Source organism: Furipterus horrens, unplaced genomic scaffold, assembly GCF_987537825.1.
Source record: "Furipterus horrens unplaced genomic scaffold, mFurHor1.1.pri manual_scaffold_4, whole genome shotgun sequence".
In the NCBI taxonomy this organism is placed as follows: domain Eukaryota; kingdom Metazoa; phylum Chordata; class Mammalia; order Chiroptera; family Furipteridae; genus Furipterus; species Furipterus horrens.
In genome coordinates, this window is record NW_028327174.1 from 199462205 (window position 1) to 199482206 (window position 20002).

The following is a 20002-nucleotide window of genomic DNA, read 5'->3' on the forward strand; positions in this document are numbered from 1 at the left end:
CCCCCCCTCCACCCAGTACCCCCAGTACCCCCTTCCCTCCAGCAATCTACAGCAATTTACCTCCCCCACCTTCCCGTAGTTCATGTCCATGGGTCCATGGGTCGTGCACGTAAGTTCTTTGGCTCCTCCATTTCCTATGCTATTCTTAACAACCCCCTGTCTATCCCTCAATCCACTGAGCCACACCAGCCAGGGCCAATTATGCTTCTTAATTCCTGTACCTTTTCCCTCCTTCTCCCCCTCCCTGATCCCAGATGATAACCCTCCAAATGATCCCTACACTATACTCATGATTCTGTTCCTGTTCTGATTGTTTTCTTTGTTTTTGTTTTTTAGATTCAGTTGTTGATAGTTGTGAGTTTGTTGTCATTATAATGTTCATAGTTTTGATCTTCTTTTTCTTAAATAAGTCCCCTTAACATTTCATATAATAATGGCTTGGTGATGATGAACTCCTTTAACTTTACCTTGACTGGGAAGCACTTTATCTGCCCTTCCATTCTAAATGATAGCTTTGCTGGATAGAGTAATCCTGGTTGTAGGTCCTTGCTTTTCATCACATTGAATACTGCTTGCCAGTCCCTTCTTGCCTGCAAAGTTTCTTTTGAGAAATCAGCTGATAGGCTTATGGGAACTCCTTTGTAGGTAACTCTCTGCTTGTCTCTTGCTGTTTTAAGATTCTCTCTTTTATCTTTAACCTTTGGCATTTTAATTATGATGTGTTGGTGTGGTCCTCTCTGGGTCCAACTCGTTTGGGACTCTCTGTGCTTCCTGGACTTGTATGTCTATTTCCTTCACCAAATTAGGGAAGTTTTCTTTCATTATTTTTTCAAATAAGTTTTCAATTTTTTGCTCTTCCTCTTCTCCTTCTGGCACCCTTATGATTTAGATGTTGTCACATTTAAGTTGTTCCAGTCCTGGCTGGAGTAGCTCAGTGGATTGAGCACCAGCCTGCAAACCAAAGGGTCGCTGGTCCCATTCCCAGTCAGGCACATGCCTGGGTTGCAGGCCAGGTCCCCAGTTCGGGGTAAGAGGCAACCACACATTGATGTTTCTCTCCCTCTCTTCCCCTCTCTCTAAAATTAAATAAATACAAATATTAAAAATAAATAAATAAATAAAGTTGTCCCAGAGGTTCCTAAGCCTCTCCTCATTTTTTTGCATTCTTGTTTCTTCTTTCTGTTCTGGCTGAATGTTTATTTCTTCCTTTTGTTCCAAGTCATTGATTTAAATCCTGGCTTCCTTCTTTTCACTCTTGGTTCCCGGTAGATTTTTCTTTACTTCACTTTGTTCAACCTTTATTTCTTCCTTTATTTTTTTGCCATACTCTATATGAGTTCTCCAAGCATCCTTATCACCAGTGTTTTGAACTCTGCATCTGATCAGTTGGCTATCTCTGTTTTGTTTAGTTTTTCTGGGGATTTGTTCTGTTCTTTCATTTGGGCCATACTTCTTTGCCTCCACAATTTGGCAGCCTCCCTGTGTTTGTTTCTGTGTATTAGGTAGAGCTGCTTTTACTCCGTCTTAGTAGCGTGGCCTGTGTAGCAAAGGCACCTGTGTCGGGCAGAGCCTTAGGTAACTGCCAGGGCAGGGCAACCTGTTTCACTGCTTTGTGGCTCTGTTTGTGGTGAGGGGTCTGAAGAAAGGACATTGTTGCTGCCTGGCTTCTGGAAGTTTGCCAGACTCTCACGCCATTTCCAGTCACTTCACCTACTTCCCAGTATGCGATTGGTGCCCTTCAAATTGCTGCCCTGGGGTTTGCATACATTCTAAGACCACGTGGGCCCTTTAAGTGAAGAAAATCTGGCAGTTTTTCCTACTGCCCCAACCCCCATTGGATTTGTTAGCCAGAAGTAATGGGTGTTTATCTTCCTGGTGCTGGAACCCCGGGCTCTGCAGTCTGGCCTGGGGCTGGGATCGCTTGCTCCCAGGATATCCGTCCCGATTTTTGCCACCACACGTGAATATGGGATTGTCTGTCCCAGAGCCATTTGTCCGAGCCACACCGCCTCTCTGCCCTGTCTCCATGACTCCACCTCTCCTACCTGTCTGGATGAAATGTGGCTTCTTTAAATCCTTGGTTGTTGGACTTCCATATAGCTCAGCTTTCTGACTGTTTTGGTTATTTGTTTTTGAGATCTGGCTATAATTCTTTCTATGACTATGTGAAGAGGTGAAGCATGTCTACCTATGCCTCCATCTTGACTCAAAGTCCCCAGACACTTCTATAACAAACATACACATACACACTCTTCATCTTCTCTAAGCCATCTTCTGGTTCCTCAATCAGCCCCTCCCAGGACCCTTTCTAACAGGAGATTAAGTCAAGGTATTTGGTGTTCCCAGCTGGGGACAGGCGAGCACGCAATAAAACCCTGCTGAGATACCAGCTCATGCAAGAATTCTGGTCTTGGTGGGAAAGACTTTGGAGTGAAGCACTCTGGCATCTAAATCCTGCTTGGCTATTCACTATGTGGGTAACTTCATATGTAACTGAACTCCGCTGGGCCTCAGTTTCTTCATCTGTAAAATGATCATAACTGGTCTCCAAAGTGTGCTGCCTGAACCACATTAAATGCTCAGAACACACAGGTTCCCACCTTTATATGCAACTGTCCCATCTAACAATTTCCCTTCTGGGCATCTTGACTGAATTCCCAGAGGTCAGTAAACACATATCATGCTTCTAGGAGCCTCTACTAGCAGGGAGTCCCTTGGAGAAGCCACATAAAGATTTTCTGAATGACAATAAACTCACATCTATCAACAACTGAATCTGAGAAAATAAAAACAAAATTCAACTAAGCAAACCAGAACAGGAACAGAATCACAGGTATGAGGATCATTTGGAGGGTTATCGGCTGGTGGGGGGGAGAAATGGGGAAATGGTGCAGGGACTAAGAAGCATAATCGGTTGGTACAAAATAGACAGGGGGACGTTAAGAATAATAGAGGAAAGGATGAAACCAAAGAACTTATATGCATGACCCATGGACGTGAACTAAGGGGGGTGGGATTGCTGGAGGGAAGGGCGGTACGGGGCAGAGGGGAGCAAAGAGGAAAAATTGGGACTACTGTAACAATATAACCAATAAAACATACTTGAAAAAAAGAGAGAACATTTAAAACAAAAAGATTTCCTGAATGATTCTATTACTGGCCATGGATCCTTATTTGGGCACCAGTATGTAAATGTGTATGTCCACACACAGGCACACGTTCACAGGCACGGGTGTACACACACACACACACAGGCACGCGTTCACAGGCACGGGTGTACACACACACACACACAGAGGCACGCGTTCACAGGCACGGGTGCACACACACACACAGGCACGCGTTCACAGGCACGGGTGTACACACACACACACACAGGCATGCGTTCACAGGCACGGGTGCACACACACACACACAGGCACGCGTTCACAGGCACGGGTGCACACACACACGCACGCGTTCATAGGCACGGGTGCACACACACACACACAGGCACGCGTTCACAGGCACAGGTGCACACACAGACACAGGACAGCATGGAACCCCTTCATTTTTGTGCAGATCTCCGTACCCTCCCACAGGCGTAATGCGCAGCTTCACATTCCAACATGCCCTGCGCTGCAGAAGCCCATGCGCATACCGACCTCCCTTCACGTGCACACCGCTCCATTCACATATCAACGTGCACGCATAACTCTGCAGTTAGGGCGACACCAGTATTCTGCACCCGCGGGCACCCAGGTGCATGCACACACACGCTAACACATACATATCCACAGTCACACCACCACATGGTGCCACCCTCTCCACACATGCTCCATCTAAGACTTCTGCCCCTGCCCCCGCTCCGGGCCCGCTTACTCGTTGACGAGCCGGTCACAGATCTCGCTGGGCAGGAAGATGTCTGGATGGAGCCTCAGAGTCTCCTTGTCCAGCAGGTAGCCCAAGGTGCCATCCAGGTTGCGCAGGCAGAAGTCGGTGCAGAGGGCCATCAGGGACTCAGGAGTATCGGACGCCATGCTGGGGCAGGAAGGCGGGCCGCTCCTGGCCAGGGGCCTCCAGGGGCAGCAGCGACTCCTCGACACTCACAGGATCATTGGCCGGGCCACAGTCTAGAGAATGGAAAAGCGGCGAAGTGAGCCACGCGAGGGCCAGAACCACCAGCTGCCCTATGTCCACGCTCTGGGAAGGGAAACTGAGGCCCCAGGTGTCACACTCAAATTGCAGCCTAGCAGGCCAGGCCCCAGGATTCCTGACGCCCTCCCTGCCCCTCTCCGCTGTGATACCATCTATGCGTGATGAGACCCGCACGGAGCAGGGAGCCTTGCCCAGGTATTTGTGCCGGGTGCCCTGTGCTTGGATGGGGATAACAGGGGCTTTCAGTAACAGCTGTACTGGGGTGTCCCTTGCTGCGTAATGTTAACAAAAAATTTTTTTTTTAGTTTATTAATTTTAGAGAGAGAGAGAAGAGGAGAGAGGGAGGGAGGGAGAGAGAGAAAACCTCGATTTGTTGCTTCACCCATTCATGCATTCATTGGTTGATTCTTGAATGTGCCCTGACCGGGGATTGAACCTGCAACCTTGGTGCGCTGGGATGACGCTCCATCTGAGCTACCTGGCCAGGGCCCTTGTTGTATAATCTAACTTGTATATAAGTGTCACTGTTTGAATACTGACTATGTGCCAGGGCTTTACAGACATGTTATCACACAAACTCATTATATATGATTAATAATCCAGGCTCCTCCCAATTGAAATGAAAATATACATCCACATAAAAAGCTGTACGTTAATGTTCATAGTGGTATTATTCATAATAGCCCCAAAAGTGAAACACCATGTCCAACAACTGATGAATGGACAGACAAAAATGGTCTATCCACACAATGGAACAGGATTCAGCCATAAAAGGGATGAAGTACAGGTAGGTCCTACAACACTGGACTTTGAAAACACTACACTAAGTGAAAGGAACCAGTCTCCGAAGGCACCATGCACACATATGATTCTCTGACTGCATTTATATAAAATATCTAGCCAGCGTAGAGAAACCTATAGGGACAGGAGACTGTAGGTGGCTGCCTCGGGCTAGGAGGCTGGGGGAAATGAGGAGTGACTGCTGAGGGGTCTGTGGTTTTCTTTTTGGGGGGTGAGGAAATATTCTAAAATTGTGGTGAGGATTGCACAACTCTGTGAATATACTGAAACCCACTGAATTATCTCTTTAAATAGGTGGATTATATGATACAGAAATTATGGCTCAATAAAAGTTATTAAAAAAGTGAAGTCTGCTACTATTTACATGACATTGAGGGAGGTGAAAATTTCTTAAGTAGGATTTATAAGGGAAAAAATGGTAAGGTGATCTGCACTGAAGCGAAGAAACTTCTGGTGTGGCTCAGTAGATTGAGTGTCAGCCTGTGAACCAAAGCGTTGCCAGTTCGATTCCCAGTCAGGACACATGCCTGGGTTGCGGGCCAGGTCCCCATTTTGGGGTGCGTGAGAGGCAACCACACATTGATGCTTCTCTCCCTCTCCTTCTCTCTCTTTTCCCCTCTCTCTAACAACAAGTAAATTTTAAAATCTTAAAAAAACAAAACAAAACAAAACTTCTGTTCGCATGTGCCCCCAAATTAATGTGAGATGGACTTTAGACCTCTATGTGAAGGTAAAACAATAATGTTTCTAGAAGAAAACATAGAATAATATCTTTATGGCTTTAGCATAGGCAGTAATTTCTTAAATAGGTCATAAAAGACACAAATCATAAAGAGAAATTGATAAACTGAACTGTGTCAAAATTTAAGACTGTTCTCATCAAAAGATGTCACTAAGAAAGAGAGCCCTGGCTCTGGCTGGTATGGCTCAGTTGGTTGGAGTGACGTCCTGTAGCCAAAGGCTGTGGGTTGGATTCCCAGTTGGGGCACATACCTAAGTTGCAGGTTCATCTCTGGTCTGGGCGCACAATGCCCGGTCAGGGTGCCTGTGAGAGGCAACCCATCGATGTTTCTCTCTCTCCCTTCCTTTCTCTCTAAAAGCAATGAAAAGACGTCCTCAGGTGAGGATTAATAACAATAATAATAATGAAAAGAAAGAGAGCCCTGGCTGGGTTGCTCATTTGGTTAGAGTGTTGTACCAATACACCAAGCTCACAGGCTCGATCCCCGGTCAGGGTGCGTACAAGACACAACCAATGAAAGCATAAAAAAGTGGAACAACAAATCAACATCTCTCTCCCTCCCTCCCTCCCTCCCCCTCTCAAATCAATCAATAAAATTTTAGCCCTGGCTGGTGTGGCTCAGTAGACTGAGCGCTGGCCTGCAAACTGAAAGGATGGCGGTTCAGGTCCCAGTCAGGGCACATGCCTGGGTTGCGGGTTGGGTCCCCAGTTGGGGGTGCGTGAGAGGCAACCACACATTGATGTTTCTCTCCCTCTCTTTCTCCCTCGCTTCCCCTCTCTCTAAAATTAAATAAAATCTTAAAACAAAAAATTTTTTAAAAAGAAGAAAAAGGGCAGGCCACAGAGCAAAATATATTTTCAACAAAAGAATCGTATTAAGGATATATAAATAGCCCTGGCCGGTGTGGCTCAATGGATTGAACGCCAGCCTGTGAATCAAAGGGTTGCCAGTTCGATTCCCAGTCAGGGCACATATCTGGGTTGCGGGCTGGGTCCCCAGTTGGGGGTGTGCGAGAGGCAACCACACATTGATGTTTCTCTCCCTCTCTTCTCTCTCCTTTCTCCTCTCTCTAAAAGTAAATAAATAAAATATATATTTTAAAAAGAATATATAAATAATTTCTACAAATCAGTTTTCTAAGGAAGGACATAGTGTCAGATAAAAAAAGGACCAAAGACTTGAACGGCATTTCCTCCAGGGCAGGGAAATGCACGGCAGCACGTGGGAGAGGGCTCGGCTTCATCCGTGTCAGTGAAACCACAGGGAGGTGCCCTTTCCCACCCACCAGGACGGCTCTCCTGAGAACAACAGCACTAGCACACGCGCCTGCGTTACACAGAACGACGGGCGCCACCAGCGCTGCTGGCGGGGTGCAGACGGGCGTGCGCTGCGAGGGCCACTGGAAGAACGGGTGACCCTCTCTGTTAAAGGCGAAGACACGTTTCTGCTCAGCGTTCGGCGGTTCTCCTCCCAGGCGTGCACCCAGCAGACGCACACAAACGTTCGCGAGGAGACAGGCAGCAGGATGCTCGCAGCAGCATATTCATCATAGCCCCAAAGAGAGAAGAACCTGAGTGCCCACTGACTTCAAACAGCGACGATACGCTCACCGATGAGACGCGACACAGCAACGAGGCGCACGAGCCACTGCTAACGCGACAGCTTGGACGAACCCCAGCTGGGGAAAGGAGCCAGACACACAAGAGGGCACCCTCACACCCTGCACGGGCTCATTTACGTATTACTGCATTGTGTTGAAAAAATAAAAACAACAAAATCTAATCTGTGGTGACGACGTCAGGACTGTGGCTACTCTGGGGATTTGGCTGTGTGTTGAGAAGCTTCTAGTTCCTTATCTGAGTGGTGGACACACAAGTGTGTTCATTTTGTGACTATTCAGGGAGCTGTATATCATGATGTATGTAATTTTAAAAATGTATGTTATATATAATTGAATAAAAAAATGTTTAAAAATGGCCTGGACACCAAAGAGGTCCACTTTTAGAAGGCATTTGGGCTTAGTTAAGTGATGCTCTGATAGCGTATTTGTATTGTCAGCTCCAATAAGAGGCTAATGAAGCATGAAAACGGAGCCTTCATATTCAAATGTGAACAAGACAGAGAACGGTCCCTGGCCAGGTAGCTCAGTCGGTTAGAGCAACATCGTGCTACGCCAAGGTTGCGAGCTTGACCCCGGGTCAGGGGACAGCAGTCCACCAATGAACGCATAAACAATTGGAACAATAAAGATCTATGTCTCTCTCTCAGTAAAAAAAAAAAAAAAAAGAAAGAAAACAAAACAATCAACCATTTATCAAACCGAGGACAGTCAGGAATTAACCCTAAACCGTTTTCCTACCAGAGTCTACATCAGAAAGGGAGGAAAAAGCAGGCAAAACTAACCTGTGACATTGGAAGTCAGGGTAGTGATTACCTTGCAGGGGGGCAGTAATTAGGAAGTGACAGGGGTGGGGGAGGGGCTGCTAGCCGGGTACTCGGTTGGCGCACTGGTGCCATGTAGCCGCCTTGCAGGTTTGTTCTCGGTTGGGGCACATACAGGAGACAACCAATGAATTCATGAATAAATAGAACAAATCGGTCTCCCCCCCCGCAAAAAAAGCAATAAACATAGTCTCAGGTGAGGATTAAAAAGAAAGAGAGATAGCAGCGTGGCCGTGGCTGGGTGGGTCACTTGCTTGGGGTGTCATCCCATACACCAAAAGGCTGAGGGTTTGATTCCAGGTCAGGACACATACTTAGGTTGTGGGTTCGATCCCTGGTCAGGGTGCATAAGAGAGGTAACCGATCGGTGTCTCCCTCTCTCTTTCTCCCTTTCTCTTTCTCTAAAATCAATGCTAGAAAATATCCTTGGGTAAAGATTAAAAAATAAAAATAAAAAAAAGTGCAGGCTCTGTGGTAATATAGATCTATGTTTCACCCCAATTCCACAATTCACTGGTAAATTACTCAACCTCTGTGGACCTCAGTTTCCTCATCTGGAAAATGGGGATAATAACCTCCACTTCACAGGGCCACTGGAGGAAACGAGACGGCGAGAAAATGCTTCGTTTCAGGTTTGACAGGACCGAGGTACGACAAAAGGCGGCTATGATCCCGTCTTACGGACGAGGGAATTGGAGCTCAGGGAGACGCTGCTCAGGCCACAGTGGGACGTGAGCCTGGTCTCTCGGACTCCATCACCTCATCTCTCGGAGAGTTCTGCAGTTTAGGGCCCAGCATTGCCCCTGGCTTCTCGGAGCCTCCGCACCCATGCTTGACTCTAACAGGCTGCTCAGGAAACCCAGTGGGTGGCCACAGAGCACGTGCCCTTTGGAACCACCAGTTCTAAGTTCTGGTACCACCGCTTCCTGGCGAGCTGGCTGTAGGAGCTCAATTTCATGTCCTAGCCCTACTGCTTAAAACAGGTGAACTTGGGCAAGTGTCTTCACCTCTCCGCCTCAGAGTCTATTCCAGACTCGGGAGTGCTTTGTGAAGATAACATGGAATGATACAGAACAGGCTTAGCATGGCGCCTGGCACGCAGTAATAGCAGCTATTATTATTATCGTTAGCATCATCGTCATCACCATCATCTGCTATCTCACCTGCCCTGGTTCCTAAGTAGAGCAGGGTCTGTTCCTGGCCAGCTTCCCCAGGCCTGAGCCTCCTGCCACAAGGCCCCGCTGGCTAGGTACACCCCTGATTCCTCAGCACAACAGACAGGCTGCCTGGGCCCTGGGCGTGGCCTTCCTTGGCCTTCATTCACTTTCAGATCTTCAAGAGCCCAGCAGCCTCTCTGGTCTGGGACCCTGGAGCCAGAGGGCACACTGCTGGCCAGGGGACAGTCCCTGCTGGAAATTGACAAGTCCAATCTCTTCAAGCAGCCACTCAAGGCCTCCAGAATTAGAACCAGCGTTCCGGCCCGCCCAGTGCCCACGGACCCCTACCCTAGCTGGCCTGGGCTCCTTCATTGCGCTGGCTGTAGGCCAGAAGCACAGGGTCACCTTGAGACCTTTGCTCAGTCAGTTCTCTGTCAACTGGGACCATCCAAATCAACTAACGATTCCACTTCCTACCAAATACTGCTCCCACCTCCAAACACACACTTCCTCCAAGAGGTGTCACCGACCACTCCAGCCCGCATCACCTGTGAACTCTCCTCCTTGCTTAACTGATGCCCAAGACCCTCAGGTCTTAGTGTCAAAATCATGTCCTCTGGGAAGCCCTCCCTGACCCACCCGAGTGCAATGCTGGGGGCCCCGAAGGCCACACCATGAATTTCACACCCTGTACCCACGCTGGTTTAACTCTCTGGCTTCCCCGCCCGGCGGCCGGCTCCGTGAGGGCAGGATGCAGACCCTCTGGTCGGGCACCGCACTCCTGGGCGTGGCCCAGCCCGTGTCTCTGTTCACTCGGTCCCTGTCTAGGGAGCCCTGTGCGTCCCACGGCAAGTGACACCAGAAAGGGCTTTGTCCTCGTGGAGCACACTGGCTCCGGGGGGTGGGGGGACAGGCAGCCACCTAAGAAGCTCTGGACTGGGCAGGCGTCCCTGGAAGTGACATTTCAGCTGTGACCCAGAGGATGAGTCATGGTTAACTCTGGCGGTGGGCAGAGAAGGGAAAGCTGTGCACAGGCTGAAGGGACAGACGGTGTGGGCCACTGGCCCCACGGCCCAACACCACGACTGCTTGCTGGACCAAAGAAGGGCTCAGCACCCATGAGGGACCGGCAAATAGTAGGGTGTCAACATACGTCTGTGGAAGGGACGAGGGGCTTGCAGGTTTTGCCACACATGGAAGCCTGGGGGCAAGGCACGCTCTTGGATCCTCCCTGCCCACCGCGCCCAGGAGAGCGCTGGGCACCCAGTGGCCACAGAGGAACCCTCGTGACTATAACCGAGAGAGAGTGTTGCCTCTTCTGCAGGTCTGAGCCCAGTCCCCCGGGTGGCTGCTCTGCCCTAACTCTGCTCCTCAGGAGGAAGAAACACCACGCTGTCAGCCACCGAAGTCACCAAAAGCCCCCACAAGACAAGCCAGGCAGAGGGCACCACCTGCTAACTGACCTCGGGGCTGGCTGAGCTGGAGGAGGCAGGAGCCAGTCTTGTGTTGGCACCGAGGCCGAGATGCCTGGGGGCTGGAGTGCCCGGGCCCCTGTGTGGCATCCAGCTGCGGGCCTGGCATCTGCCAGTGGCAGCCATCTCTGCCCTGCCCACCGTCCAGAGCTCCTCATTCTCGAGGCAGGCACCGGTCACCCGGGGGTCCCGGCAGCTGGGGACAGAAGGAACGCTGATCGTGACAGAACACCGCACGGTGAGAAGAGCTCTGTGCTTTTCTCCATCCCTCCTTTTGCAGATTCTCTACAACTGGATCCATCACGAGCCTGAGACACCCCGAGAGTGAAGCGTACAGCGGGGAGGACAGGGAGAGAAGAGCGGCAGCTGCCACCCCCACACTGGCGGCTTCTGGACGTGGCACTGCGCTCCTCATGGGCTTATTGCATACGGTCTCCTATTAACTAACAAAACAGCATTCCTTAGGACTCTGTCCTTGTAGCTAATTCTTCGTTTGTGAAACAGTTTGTCTAATGACGTGTCCCCTGGCCTGAGGGCTCTGGGAGGACAGGAATCCCGGCCCCTCGCACGCTCCAGATCCTTGGTGTCTGGCCAGTGTTTGGCACCAACACAGTAAAGGTTTGCTTTTGCCTGAGTTAGCCCACCAAAGCCCCCCGAGGCAGACTGTCACTATTTTCTGGTGAAGACGCGGGCCCATCTGACATCGCACAGTGAACGAGAGTTCACGCCCGAGCTTCTCACCAAACCACTCAGTCTCCCTCCACCCAACAGAGGGAGGAGAAACTGAGGTGCAGAGGAGGGAGCGTGAGACGCCATCAGCATCCTGACACCCAGGTGACGGGCTGGCTTGGGGAGCCAGAAGCTCTGAGCCTTGGAGCAGTGCCCACCCTGTGAAACATTAACCCAGGAGCTGGGGGTGGCCAGGGAGGGAGGGGGGGCAAATGCCCTGTTTACAGAAGCTGGAAGCTTTCCAGGAGGGAACAGATCACAGGCCAGATATGGGGGGTAGGAGGCTGCTGCAAGGGGAGTCAGGGCAAGTGTCAGGAGACTCCGGGGGGCAGGGGTGCAGGTGAGGGTCAGAGGGCATCCCGGGAAGCAGCCAGCCCGCAGTCTCACTCTGTAGGGTGCGCCGTGTTAGGAAGATGTGGGACGGGAGTGAGGGAGGAACGTGCCTCACTGCTTGCTGGTGCTACCTGGAGGCAGAGGGGCCCTGGGGGGTACCTGGGTTCTCATGAAAACTTAAGGGTCACGCCCACTTCACTGAGCTCTGAATTCAACAACCACACAAGGCAGGAGTATTATAACCTAACAACTCTGAGTGATGAAGTAGTTTGCCATGAACTATGTCGAGGTACATGTACACATGTATTCATTAGTTCAAGACCCAGTGGTCTGTGCCTCTCATGCATGTCCTCGTTGAAGCCACAAATAACTTGAGGTACGTACGTACTATAATTTTGTTTTCCAGATGAAGAACTGAGGTTCAGAGAAGTGCAATGACTCGCGCAAGGTCTCCCGATAAGTACCTGGCTCCCTCTACCATCAGGCTACGGGTAGGAACGGGTTCTCCAAGCCTCAGCTCTCCCTTCTGCGGCCTGAACCTTCGCTGCCTTCTTACAACTCTAAGTGTCCTTGGGCACCGAGCTCAGGTGATCAGATACTGCTGAGAACCATCCTGCGGACATATGTCATTTGTTTACCACAGGACTGGAAGCTCCCTGAGGCAGGGACCCTGTGTGATCCTTGGGGTCTCCACGTCATAGTGAGGGAGTGGTTAGCTATGGGTGAAGGACACAGAGCCCCACAAGGGGCCCAGGCAATATTTACAGCCTCAGTATTCATCCGGGTCCTTACCTGTCAATGTGCTGCAAATGTACCTACCTCAGGGGGTTGCTGAGGACATGGCATGAAATGATGGCAAGAAGGTGGTAAGCAATAATGATGGAGAAATTTCCTAAGAATGATGTTTGGAGAGACCCTTCAGCTCCTTTTTGAAGCTGGAAAATCTGCTCATTTCTGAAGCTTTGTGATCCCAAAATAGATGACCAAAGGGGAGGCTCTGAACTTGCATTTCAGAAGTCAAAAACAGCTGAGATACTAAAGCCCTCTGCCTGGGGTGGGAGCGTGCGCACGCAAAATATGGCTGCAGAATCCCAGTGGTACTGACAAGAATGGCTCTTTACCTTTGCAGAAAGCTTTAGAGTACACCAGATTCTTCCAGAACCTCGTTTCACTTCATTCCCCCAATAGCCTTCAGAGTTAGTGTATAGACAGGAAAACTGAGGCCCAGATGGGATGGGGCTGCCCAAGTTCACACAGCCAACCAGCAGCGGAGCTGGGGCTTAAACCGGGTCCATGGATTGCTAGTCCGACGATCTAGACACAACAGCCTGCTCCAACATGCTGGCTTTCAGCCTCTAAGTGCTCTGACTTTTCATTTTCAAATCCTCTGACCCAGTTGCCCCACTCAGCTTTATCGGACCAATCTAGGAAAATCTCAGCCTCTGCCGGGCACTCTGAGATGGAAAGTCTCCATCACGAGATCCGCCACACACACCCTGACCATACATCTAAGGCCAGCATACACTGCCCTTCTCAGCCTGTCTTCATGCCATATTTATTTCAACACCGTAACTTTGTCTACTTTATGTAGCAGAATGGGGCTTTGCTGAGCTCTTTCAAAAAAAAAGTCCCCGTCACCTTCAACTGTCATCAAAAAGCCAGGACCAAGCCACCATCCTCCCTTGTAGGATATGCAACCACTGTTCCCACTGATGGGTGACAGGAAGTCTCCACCTTCTCTCTCCCACTGTTCCCCCAAATTCCCCTAACTCAGAGATGAAGCCACGAGCTGGCACTAAAAAGAAAAGACTTTAGGGTTGACACCAATAGTTCCTCATCATTGTCATCCCCATCACAACTGCTACATATCGAGTACTTAGATGTGGCAATCAGCGTGCTAAGCACGTCAGTGTGATCTCTCATTTAACCCAAGAACCATTTTACAGATGAGGAAACAGAGGTGAAAAGAAGGCCCCTAGCCCAAGTTCACACGACCAGGAAGCAGTGGCATGACCTGATCTAACCATAGTGCTCTATGGCTCTTCTTTTGTGTTTATTCCATCAATGGTCATTTAAAGATGGAAAAGGGGCACTTACAACTCATGGCCAGAGCACAATGGCCGTTTGTCATCTGAAACAAATCTGTATTTTCTCCAAGCACCAGACACTTCAAGTTCGTACAGTTCTGAAAGGGTGCCCCCTTAGACACCCCATGACTGGGCATCACACAGACAGTCCCTGATATTGCCCCACCATTATCTGGTCCCCAGTCTTCTCCGACTTCATCAAGCACTCCTCCCCTCCTTCATTCTGCTTCACCCCTGTTGTCTTTATGCTGTTTCTTAAAATCATCAGGCACATGACCCCAGGACCTTTGCACTTGCTGCTGAATGCGCTGCCTTCAGAGAGCTGTATGGCTTGCTCCGTCACTCCCTTCAGGTCCCTGATCAGAAATCAACTAATTAGACACTTTCTCTGACCACCCTCTCTATAAAAATGCACCTGTACTCTCTGGCTCTTTCCATAGCTTGTCCTGCCTTTTTCTTTTTTTTCCCTCTATGGCCACCCTACATATTACCATTTATTATTTGCCGAATGAATGAATGCAAAGAAAAAAGGGGCTGCTGACTCCCGGCTACCACCTCCTGCTCTAAGGGTAGCCTCCTGTGACCCTTTCCAAAGCTGTCTTCAATGCTCATTCTAATCAGCTGGAACCCTCAAGAGAAACATCCTGTGGGAGAGACCATATGGGGCGATTTTTTTCCCATGGAGGCATCAGGCCGCCCTCTCCCCCTGAAAAAACAAGTGCGCTGGCAGGCGCAGGCGGACTGGGAACCCTGCGCACCTTGAACCAAAGAGCAGCCAAGTCAAATTCCCACCGAGCTCCAGCGGCCACCACAGTCGGTTTCACTTTCAACGCACCTACCTGGCGTCTTGCTGCTCGGGTTTGCAACCCCACCCCACCCCTTTCCCACCCCGTTGGGCTGTTGGATCTCCTGCACCCTGTCATCCCTTTTAGAAGCTGATGCAGGATCCACGCCATGCCCGAGCGCTTAAGCGCGGCTTTGGGGGAACTTAAGCTCAACCAACAGGTAGGAGGGCAGGGGCTGGCCCTTTCAGTCCCACATCGGTCCCCCATTTTGTAGGGGCATCCAACAGGGAGTCATTTTCTCGCCGGAGGAAGGGAGCTCAGTTTCAAAGGCACGTTTCTCAGACCTGGTAGCAGGGGCAGCGGAGGAAGAAGCCCTCCCACCACTGGCCGATATGGACCTGTGCGAGCGGTCGCAGCTGCGATGCCGAGGCGATGCCGAGGCGCCGGACGCAGGAGGGTTAGGGGCAGAACGCAGATACATCCCTCGGCTCCGGGAGCGGGCAGGATGCTTCCTCGGCCGAGGAGGAGCGGAGGATGCGGCCGGGGCCGGCGGGGGATGTCGTCAGGCTAGGGCCGGGGTCTGGGGGAGACCGGGGTCGACGAGGCGGAACTTGGGATCCCCGGGGGCAGGAGCCCCGGGCGGGAGGGGGTCGCGCCGGGGGGACCCTTGGCCTTTACCTTGCCCTTAGGGCTGCAGGCCGCCGGGTGCTGGCTCCGGGACCCGGCCCCTCCCCCGATTCGGCTCCTACGGCTCGGAGCCTGCAGCCGCCACCGCCTCCGCTGTCAACAAACCATGGGCGCGTCACTTCCGGGGCCGCCCCTTAGCAACAGCGGACTGGTGTCGCCGAAGGGTCCCGCGGCGAACGCGGTCGGCAGCGGCGGAAGGTTCCGGGGCCCCGCGGCGTCTCCTCTTAGGGATCCCGGACCCGGGTGCCGGGGGAGGAGGGAGAGGCTGGGGTGCACACCGCGGTGGTGAGCACGTGCTTCAGGGGCTGTCCCTGGCCTGTAGGGGGGGCCCCTCGTGTGATCCCCGGGTTCGGGTCCTGCTCTGTCCCGCGGCTCGCTAGATCCCAGGCAGTGGTTCAGGGCGGGACTGGCCCCACCTTCCCCCATCAGCACCGACGTCTCCTGGAGCGCCAGCCCCCACGCCCAGCGCCCTACTGAACATCTCTGGTTCCACAGGTAACTCACACCCACTCGTCCAAACGCAGGCATCATCTTCCTCCCAAACGCCATGCTACTTCCCAGCTAGTTAATGAGCCTCCAGGCAGCTCGGCTGTCACGTGGGAGGTTGGTCAACTACCTTGGCCCCTTCGTTCACCTTAGCTCCTGGTCTGGTCGCCAATTCCTATGGATCTCTCAAACTCAGTCCCTTCTCTCCTACCAGTAGTGCCGGACTCCGTCCACCATCATTTCTTCTCCGGGTTTCCATAACAGCCTCCTAATGGAACTCCCTGCCCCCTCCCCTCATTCTCTCCACAGTCCCAGGGTCATTTTGCCCAAAACTTAAATCTGATCTGGGCACTTCCCTGCTTACAACCCCTACTATAGACGACAAGGATATATCTGTGCCCCTGTCTCCTTCTCCGGCCTCCTGGCTCCCTCCTCTTACTTCCCCACTCTCCAATTCAGAGAGTTTAAAGAATTATTTTGTTTTGTTTTTTTAAATGAAACTTTGCTCCGCCATAGGTTCAAACAGTGTCTTCCCAAATAAACACTTTTATTGCTCCCATTCATATTCAGAATACCCCTCCACCTTCTGGTCTCAGCTTAGATGTTACTTTCTTGAGAAATTCTGTCTTGAGAGGACCCTCACCCCAATTCTAATAACCATCTTTGTGCTTTTTTTCCCTTCCGCGTAGGATATTCTAGTTTCTGACCATGTGTAACAATGTATCAATACAATTTTGAATCGTTTAAAAAGTATTGATTTTAAATTACCAGAGTTAGCCATGCTTGTAAAAAAAAACAAAAAACCCAACCAAACAATATGGAAATATATGAAAGAAAAAATGAAAATCCCCATCAAAATTTAACCTAACCCCAATTTTATGCCCTTTCTCAGAGATGACCACTCTAAACAATTTGGTGAGTATTCCCTTAGTCCTTTAAAAATATGCATGTGGCTCAGTGGACTGTCAGCCTGTAAACCAAAAGGCCGCTGGTTCCATTCCCAGTCAGGGCACATGCCTGGGTTGGGGGCCAGGTCCTTAGTCGGGACTGCAGCCACACATTGATGTTGCTCTCCCTCTTTTTCTCCCTCCCTTCTCTCTCTGAAAATAAATAAAGTGAAAGCCTAAGTTAAAAATTAAAAATTAAAAAAATAAAAATGTGCATGTATATGTAAGAACTAAAACTGTAAAACTCTTAGGACAATACATAGGAGTAAGTCTGTGAATTTGGGTTAGGCAGTGTTTTTTTAAATTTAAATTTATTGATTTTAGAGAGAGAGAGTGAGAGAGAGGAAGAGAGAAGGAAAGAGAGAGAGAGAAAAACATCAATTTTTGTTGTTCCACATACTTATGCATTCATTGGTTGATTCTTGGGTGTGCCCTCTGACCGGGGATTGAACCTGCAGTCTTGTTATATGGGGGCGATACTCTATAACTATTGAGCTACTCGGCCAAGGCAGCAGTGGTTTCTTTAATATGACACCAAACACAAGAGGAAAATATAGAACATTGGATTTCATCCAAAGTAAAAACTTTTGTGCTTCAAAGGGCACCATCAAGAAAATGAAAAGACAGCCCACAGAACAGGAGAAGATATTTGCAAATCATGTACTGATAACAGTAATCCAGGATATATAATAAACTGAATAATAAGCAAATAACCTAATATAAAATAGGCAAAAGAGCTAACTAGACACATCTCCAGAGACGATATACAAATGGCCAAGATGCACATGAAAAGATACTCAGCGTCATTAGTCATCAGGGAAGTGCAAATCAAAACCACAATGAGATACATCTTTCTATCCTCAGGATGGATATGATCAAAATCATAGACAATCACAAGTGTGGTCAAGGAAGCGGAGAGATGGGAACACTCCTATGTTACTTGTGGGAATATAAAATGGTGCGGCTGCTTTGGAAAGCAGTTTGGCAATTCCTCACTAAAACGTTAAACATAGAGTTACCATATGACCTAGAAATTCTACTCCTAGGTATATACCGAAGAAAAAATGTTCATAGCGGCATTGCTCTTAATACACAAGAAGGGAATTAGCCCAACGTTCATCACTTGGTGGATGGATATGATATGGAATAGTATATTCATAAAATGGAATATTATTCAGCAATGAAAAGGAATGAGGCACTGATACACACTCCAACGTGGAAGGACCTTGAAAACTTATGGTGAATGAAAGAAACCAGTCACAAAGACCATATACTGCATGATTCTATTCATATGTTCAGAAGTGATAAATCTATAGAGATAGAAACTAGATTAGTGGTTGCCTACAGGTGACGGGGTAGAGAAAATGGGAATGACTGCCAATATGTACAGGGTTTTTTGGGCAGTGATGAAAATGGTCAAAATTTGATGGTGGTGATCGTTGCATGGTTGATGGTGATAGTTGTATATGTACAGCTGTGAGTATTCTAAAAACCACTGATTGGTTCACTTTAAATATGTGCTCTAAATGTATAGTATTGAATTATATCCCCATAAAGCTGTTAAAATGCATTTATAAACATGGGTACACATAAACTCATAATACAAGATAGATTTAAAAATATAAATAGAATCACAATATACAAATTGTTGTGTGACATTTCTACCACTCTTTATGTCAGGTCATATAGTCTGTTTAATTCTTTTGAAAACGGCACAGTTTTCTTATTGGTGGAATTTGGTTGACAAAAAAAAAAAATTTCACTCATGAATTCTACCAAACATTTAAGAAATAAGTAATACCAATTCTACACAAATCTTCCATAAAATTGAAGAGGAGGGAAGACTTTCCAATGCATTTTATGAGGCCATCAATACTCTGATACCAAAATCAGACAAAGATGACAAGAAGATAAAACTACAGACCAAGATCCTTTGTGAATATAGATGCAAAAATTCTTGGCAAAATTTTTAACAGAATAAGTACATTACAGAATAAACTGAATTATTAACAGACTAAAATGCCTCACAGTTTGTGGTCATTTGTTACAGAAGTCCTAGGGAACTAATATATATAATAGTCTATGTAGAAAATTCTATGGCGCCCTGGCCGGTGTGGCTCAGTGGGTTGAGCGCTGGCCTGCAAACCAAAAGGTTGCCGGTTCTATTCATGTCCAAGTCCAGGCACACGGCTAGGTTGTGGGCCAGGTTCCTAGTTGGGGGCCTGGGAGAGGCAACCGAGGGATGTTTCTGCCCCTCTCTTTCCCTCCCTTTCCCTCTAGGAAATAAATCTTTTTAAAAATGTGTTTGTGTGTGAAAAAATTAATAAATAAAAATGAAACTTAAAAAAAAAAGTTCTATGGAATCTACAAAAAAGCCTCTCAACTTAATGAATTGCAGGGCAGAGAAAGAGCTTCCCAGACAAAATTAAAAAAATAAAGGAGTTCATCCTCACAAAACCATTACTATAGGAAATGTTAAAGAGATTTATTTAAGGAAAAGAGGACAATCAAAACTATGAACAATAAAATGGCAATATCTATCAACAATTAAAACTAAAAAACAAACTAAGCAAACAGGAAGAACAGAGACAGAATCATGGATACGGAGAGAGTGTTTTGAAGGTTGCCAGATGGAAGGGGGGTGTGGGAGGATAGGTGAAGAGGTGAAGGAGGGGTGAGTGACCCACAGGCATGGATGACAGTGTGGGAACTGACTGTGGGAGGGGGATGGGTGGAGGAGGGCAAAGGGGGAAAAACTTAGACAACTATAACAGAATAACAATAAAAAATGATTTAAAAAAGCCCTGGCTGCTGTGGCTCAGTGGATTGAGCGTCAGCCTGCGAGCCAAGTGTCGCTGGTTCGATTCCCAGTCAGGGCACGTGACTAGGTTGCACGTCATGTTCCCAGTTGGGGGCACGAATGAGAGGCAACCACACAGTGATGTTTCTCTCCCTCTCTTTCTCCTTTCCCCCCCTCTCTAAAAAAATAAAATAAATGAACAAACAAATAAATAAATTATTTTTTAAAAAATGATTAGAAAAAAGTGCAAATGGGTAGTTATGGAACAGCCATGGAGATGTAAAGAACAGTACAGGGAATGGAGCAGCCAAAGAACTTATATCATAACCCACGGACGTGAACAATGGTGTGGAAATTGACTGAGGGAGTGGGGTGGGGCGCTGTGTGGAGGGGAAC

At 48.8% G+C, this 20002-nt stretch overlaps 1 protein-coding gene across 1 annotated transcript in view; it reads right to left on the reverse strand.

Moving 5' to 3' along the window:
- The window catches only part of ZER1 (zyg-11 related cell cycle regulator), a 31269-nt gene extending 15787 nt beyond the window's left edge, over positions 1–15482 (reverse strand). The window contains exons 1-2 of the mRNA XM_090274846.1: positions 15365–15482; positions 3862–4112 (exon numbers count right to left, since the gene is read on the reverse strand). Of these exons, the coding sequence (XP_090130972.1) occupies positions 3862–4019 (158 nt within the window). The 5' untranslated portion in view covers positions 4020–4112; positions 15365–15482. The remainder of the gene's footprint in view (positions 1–3861; positions 4113–15364) is intronic.
- Between the last annotated feature and the right edge of the window lie 4520 nt (positions 15483–20002).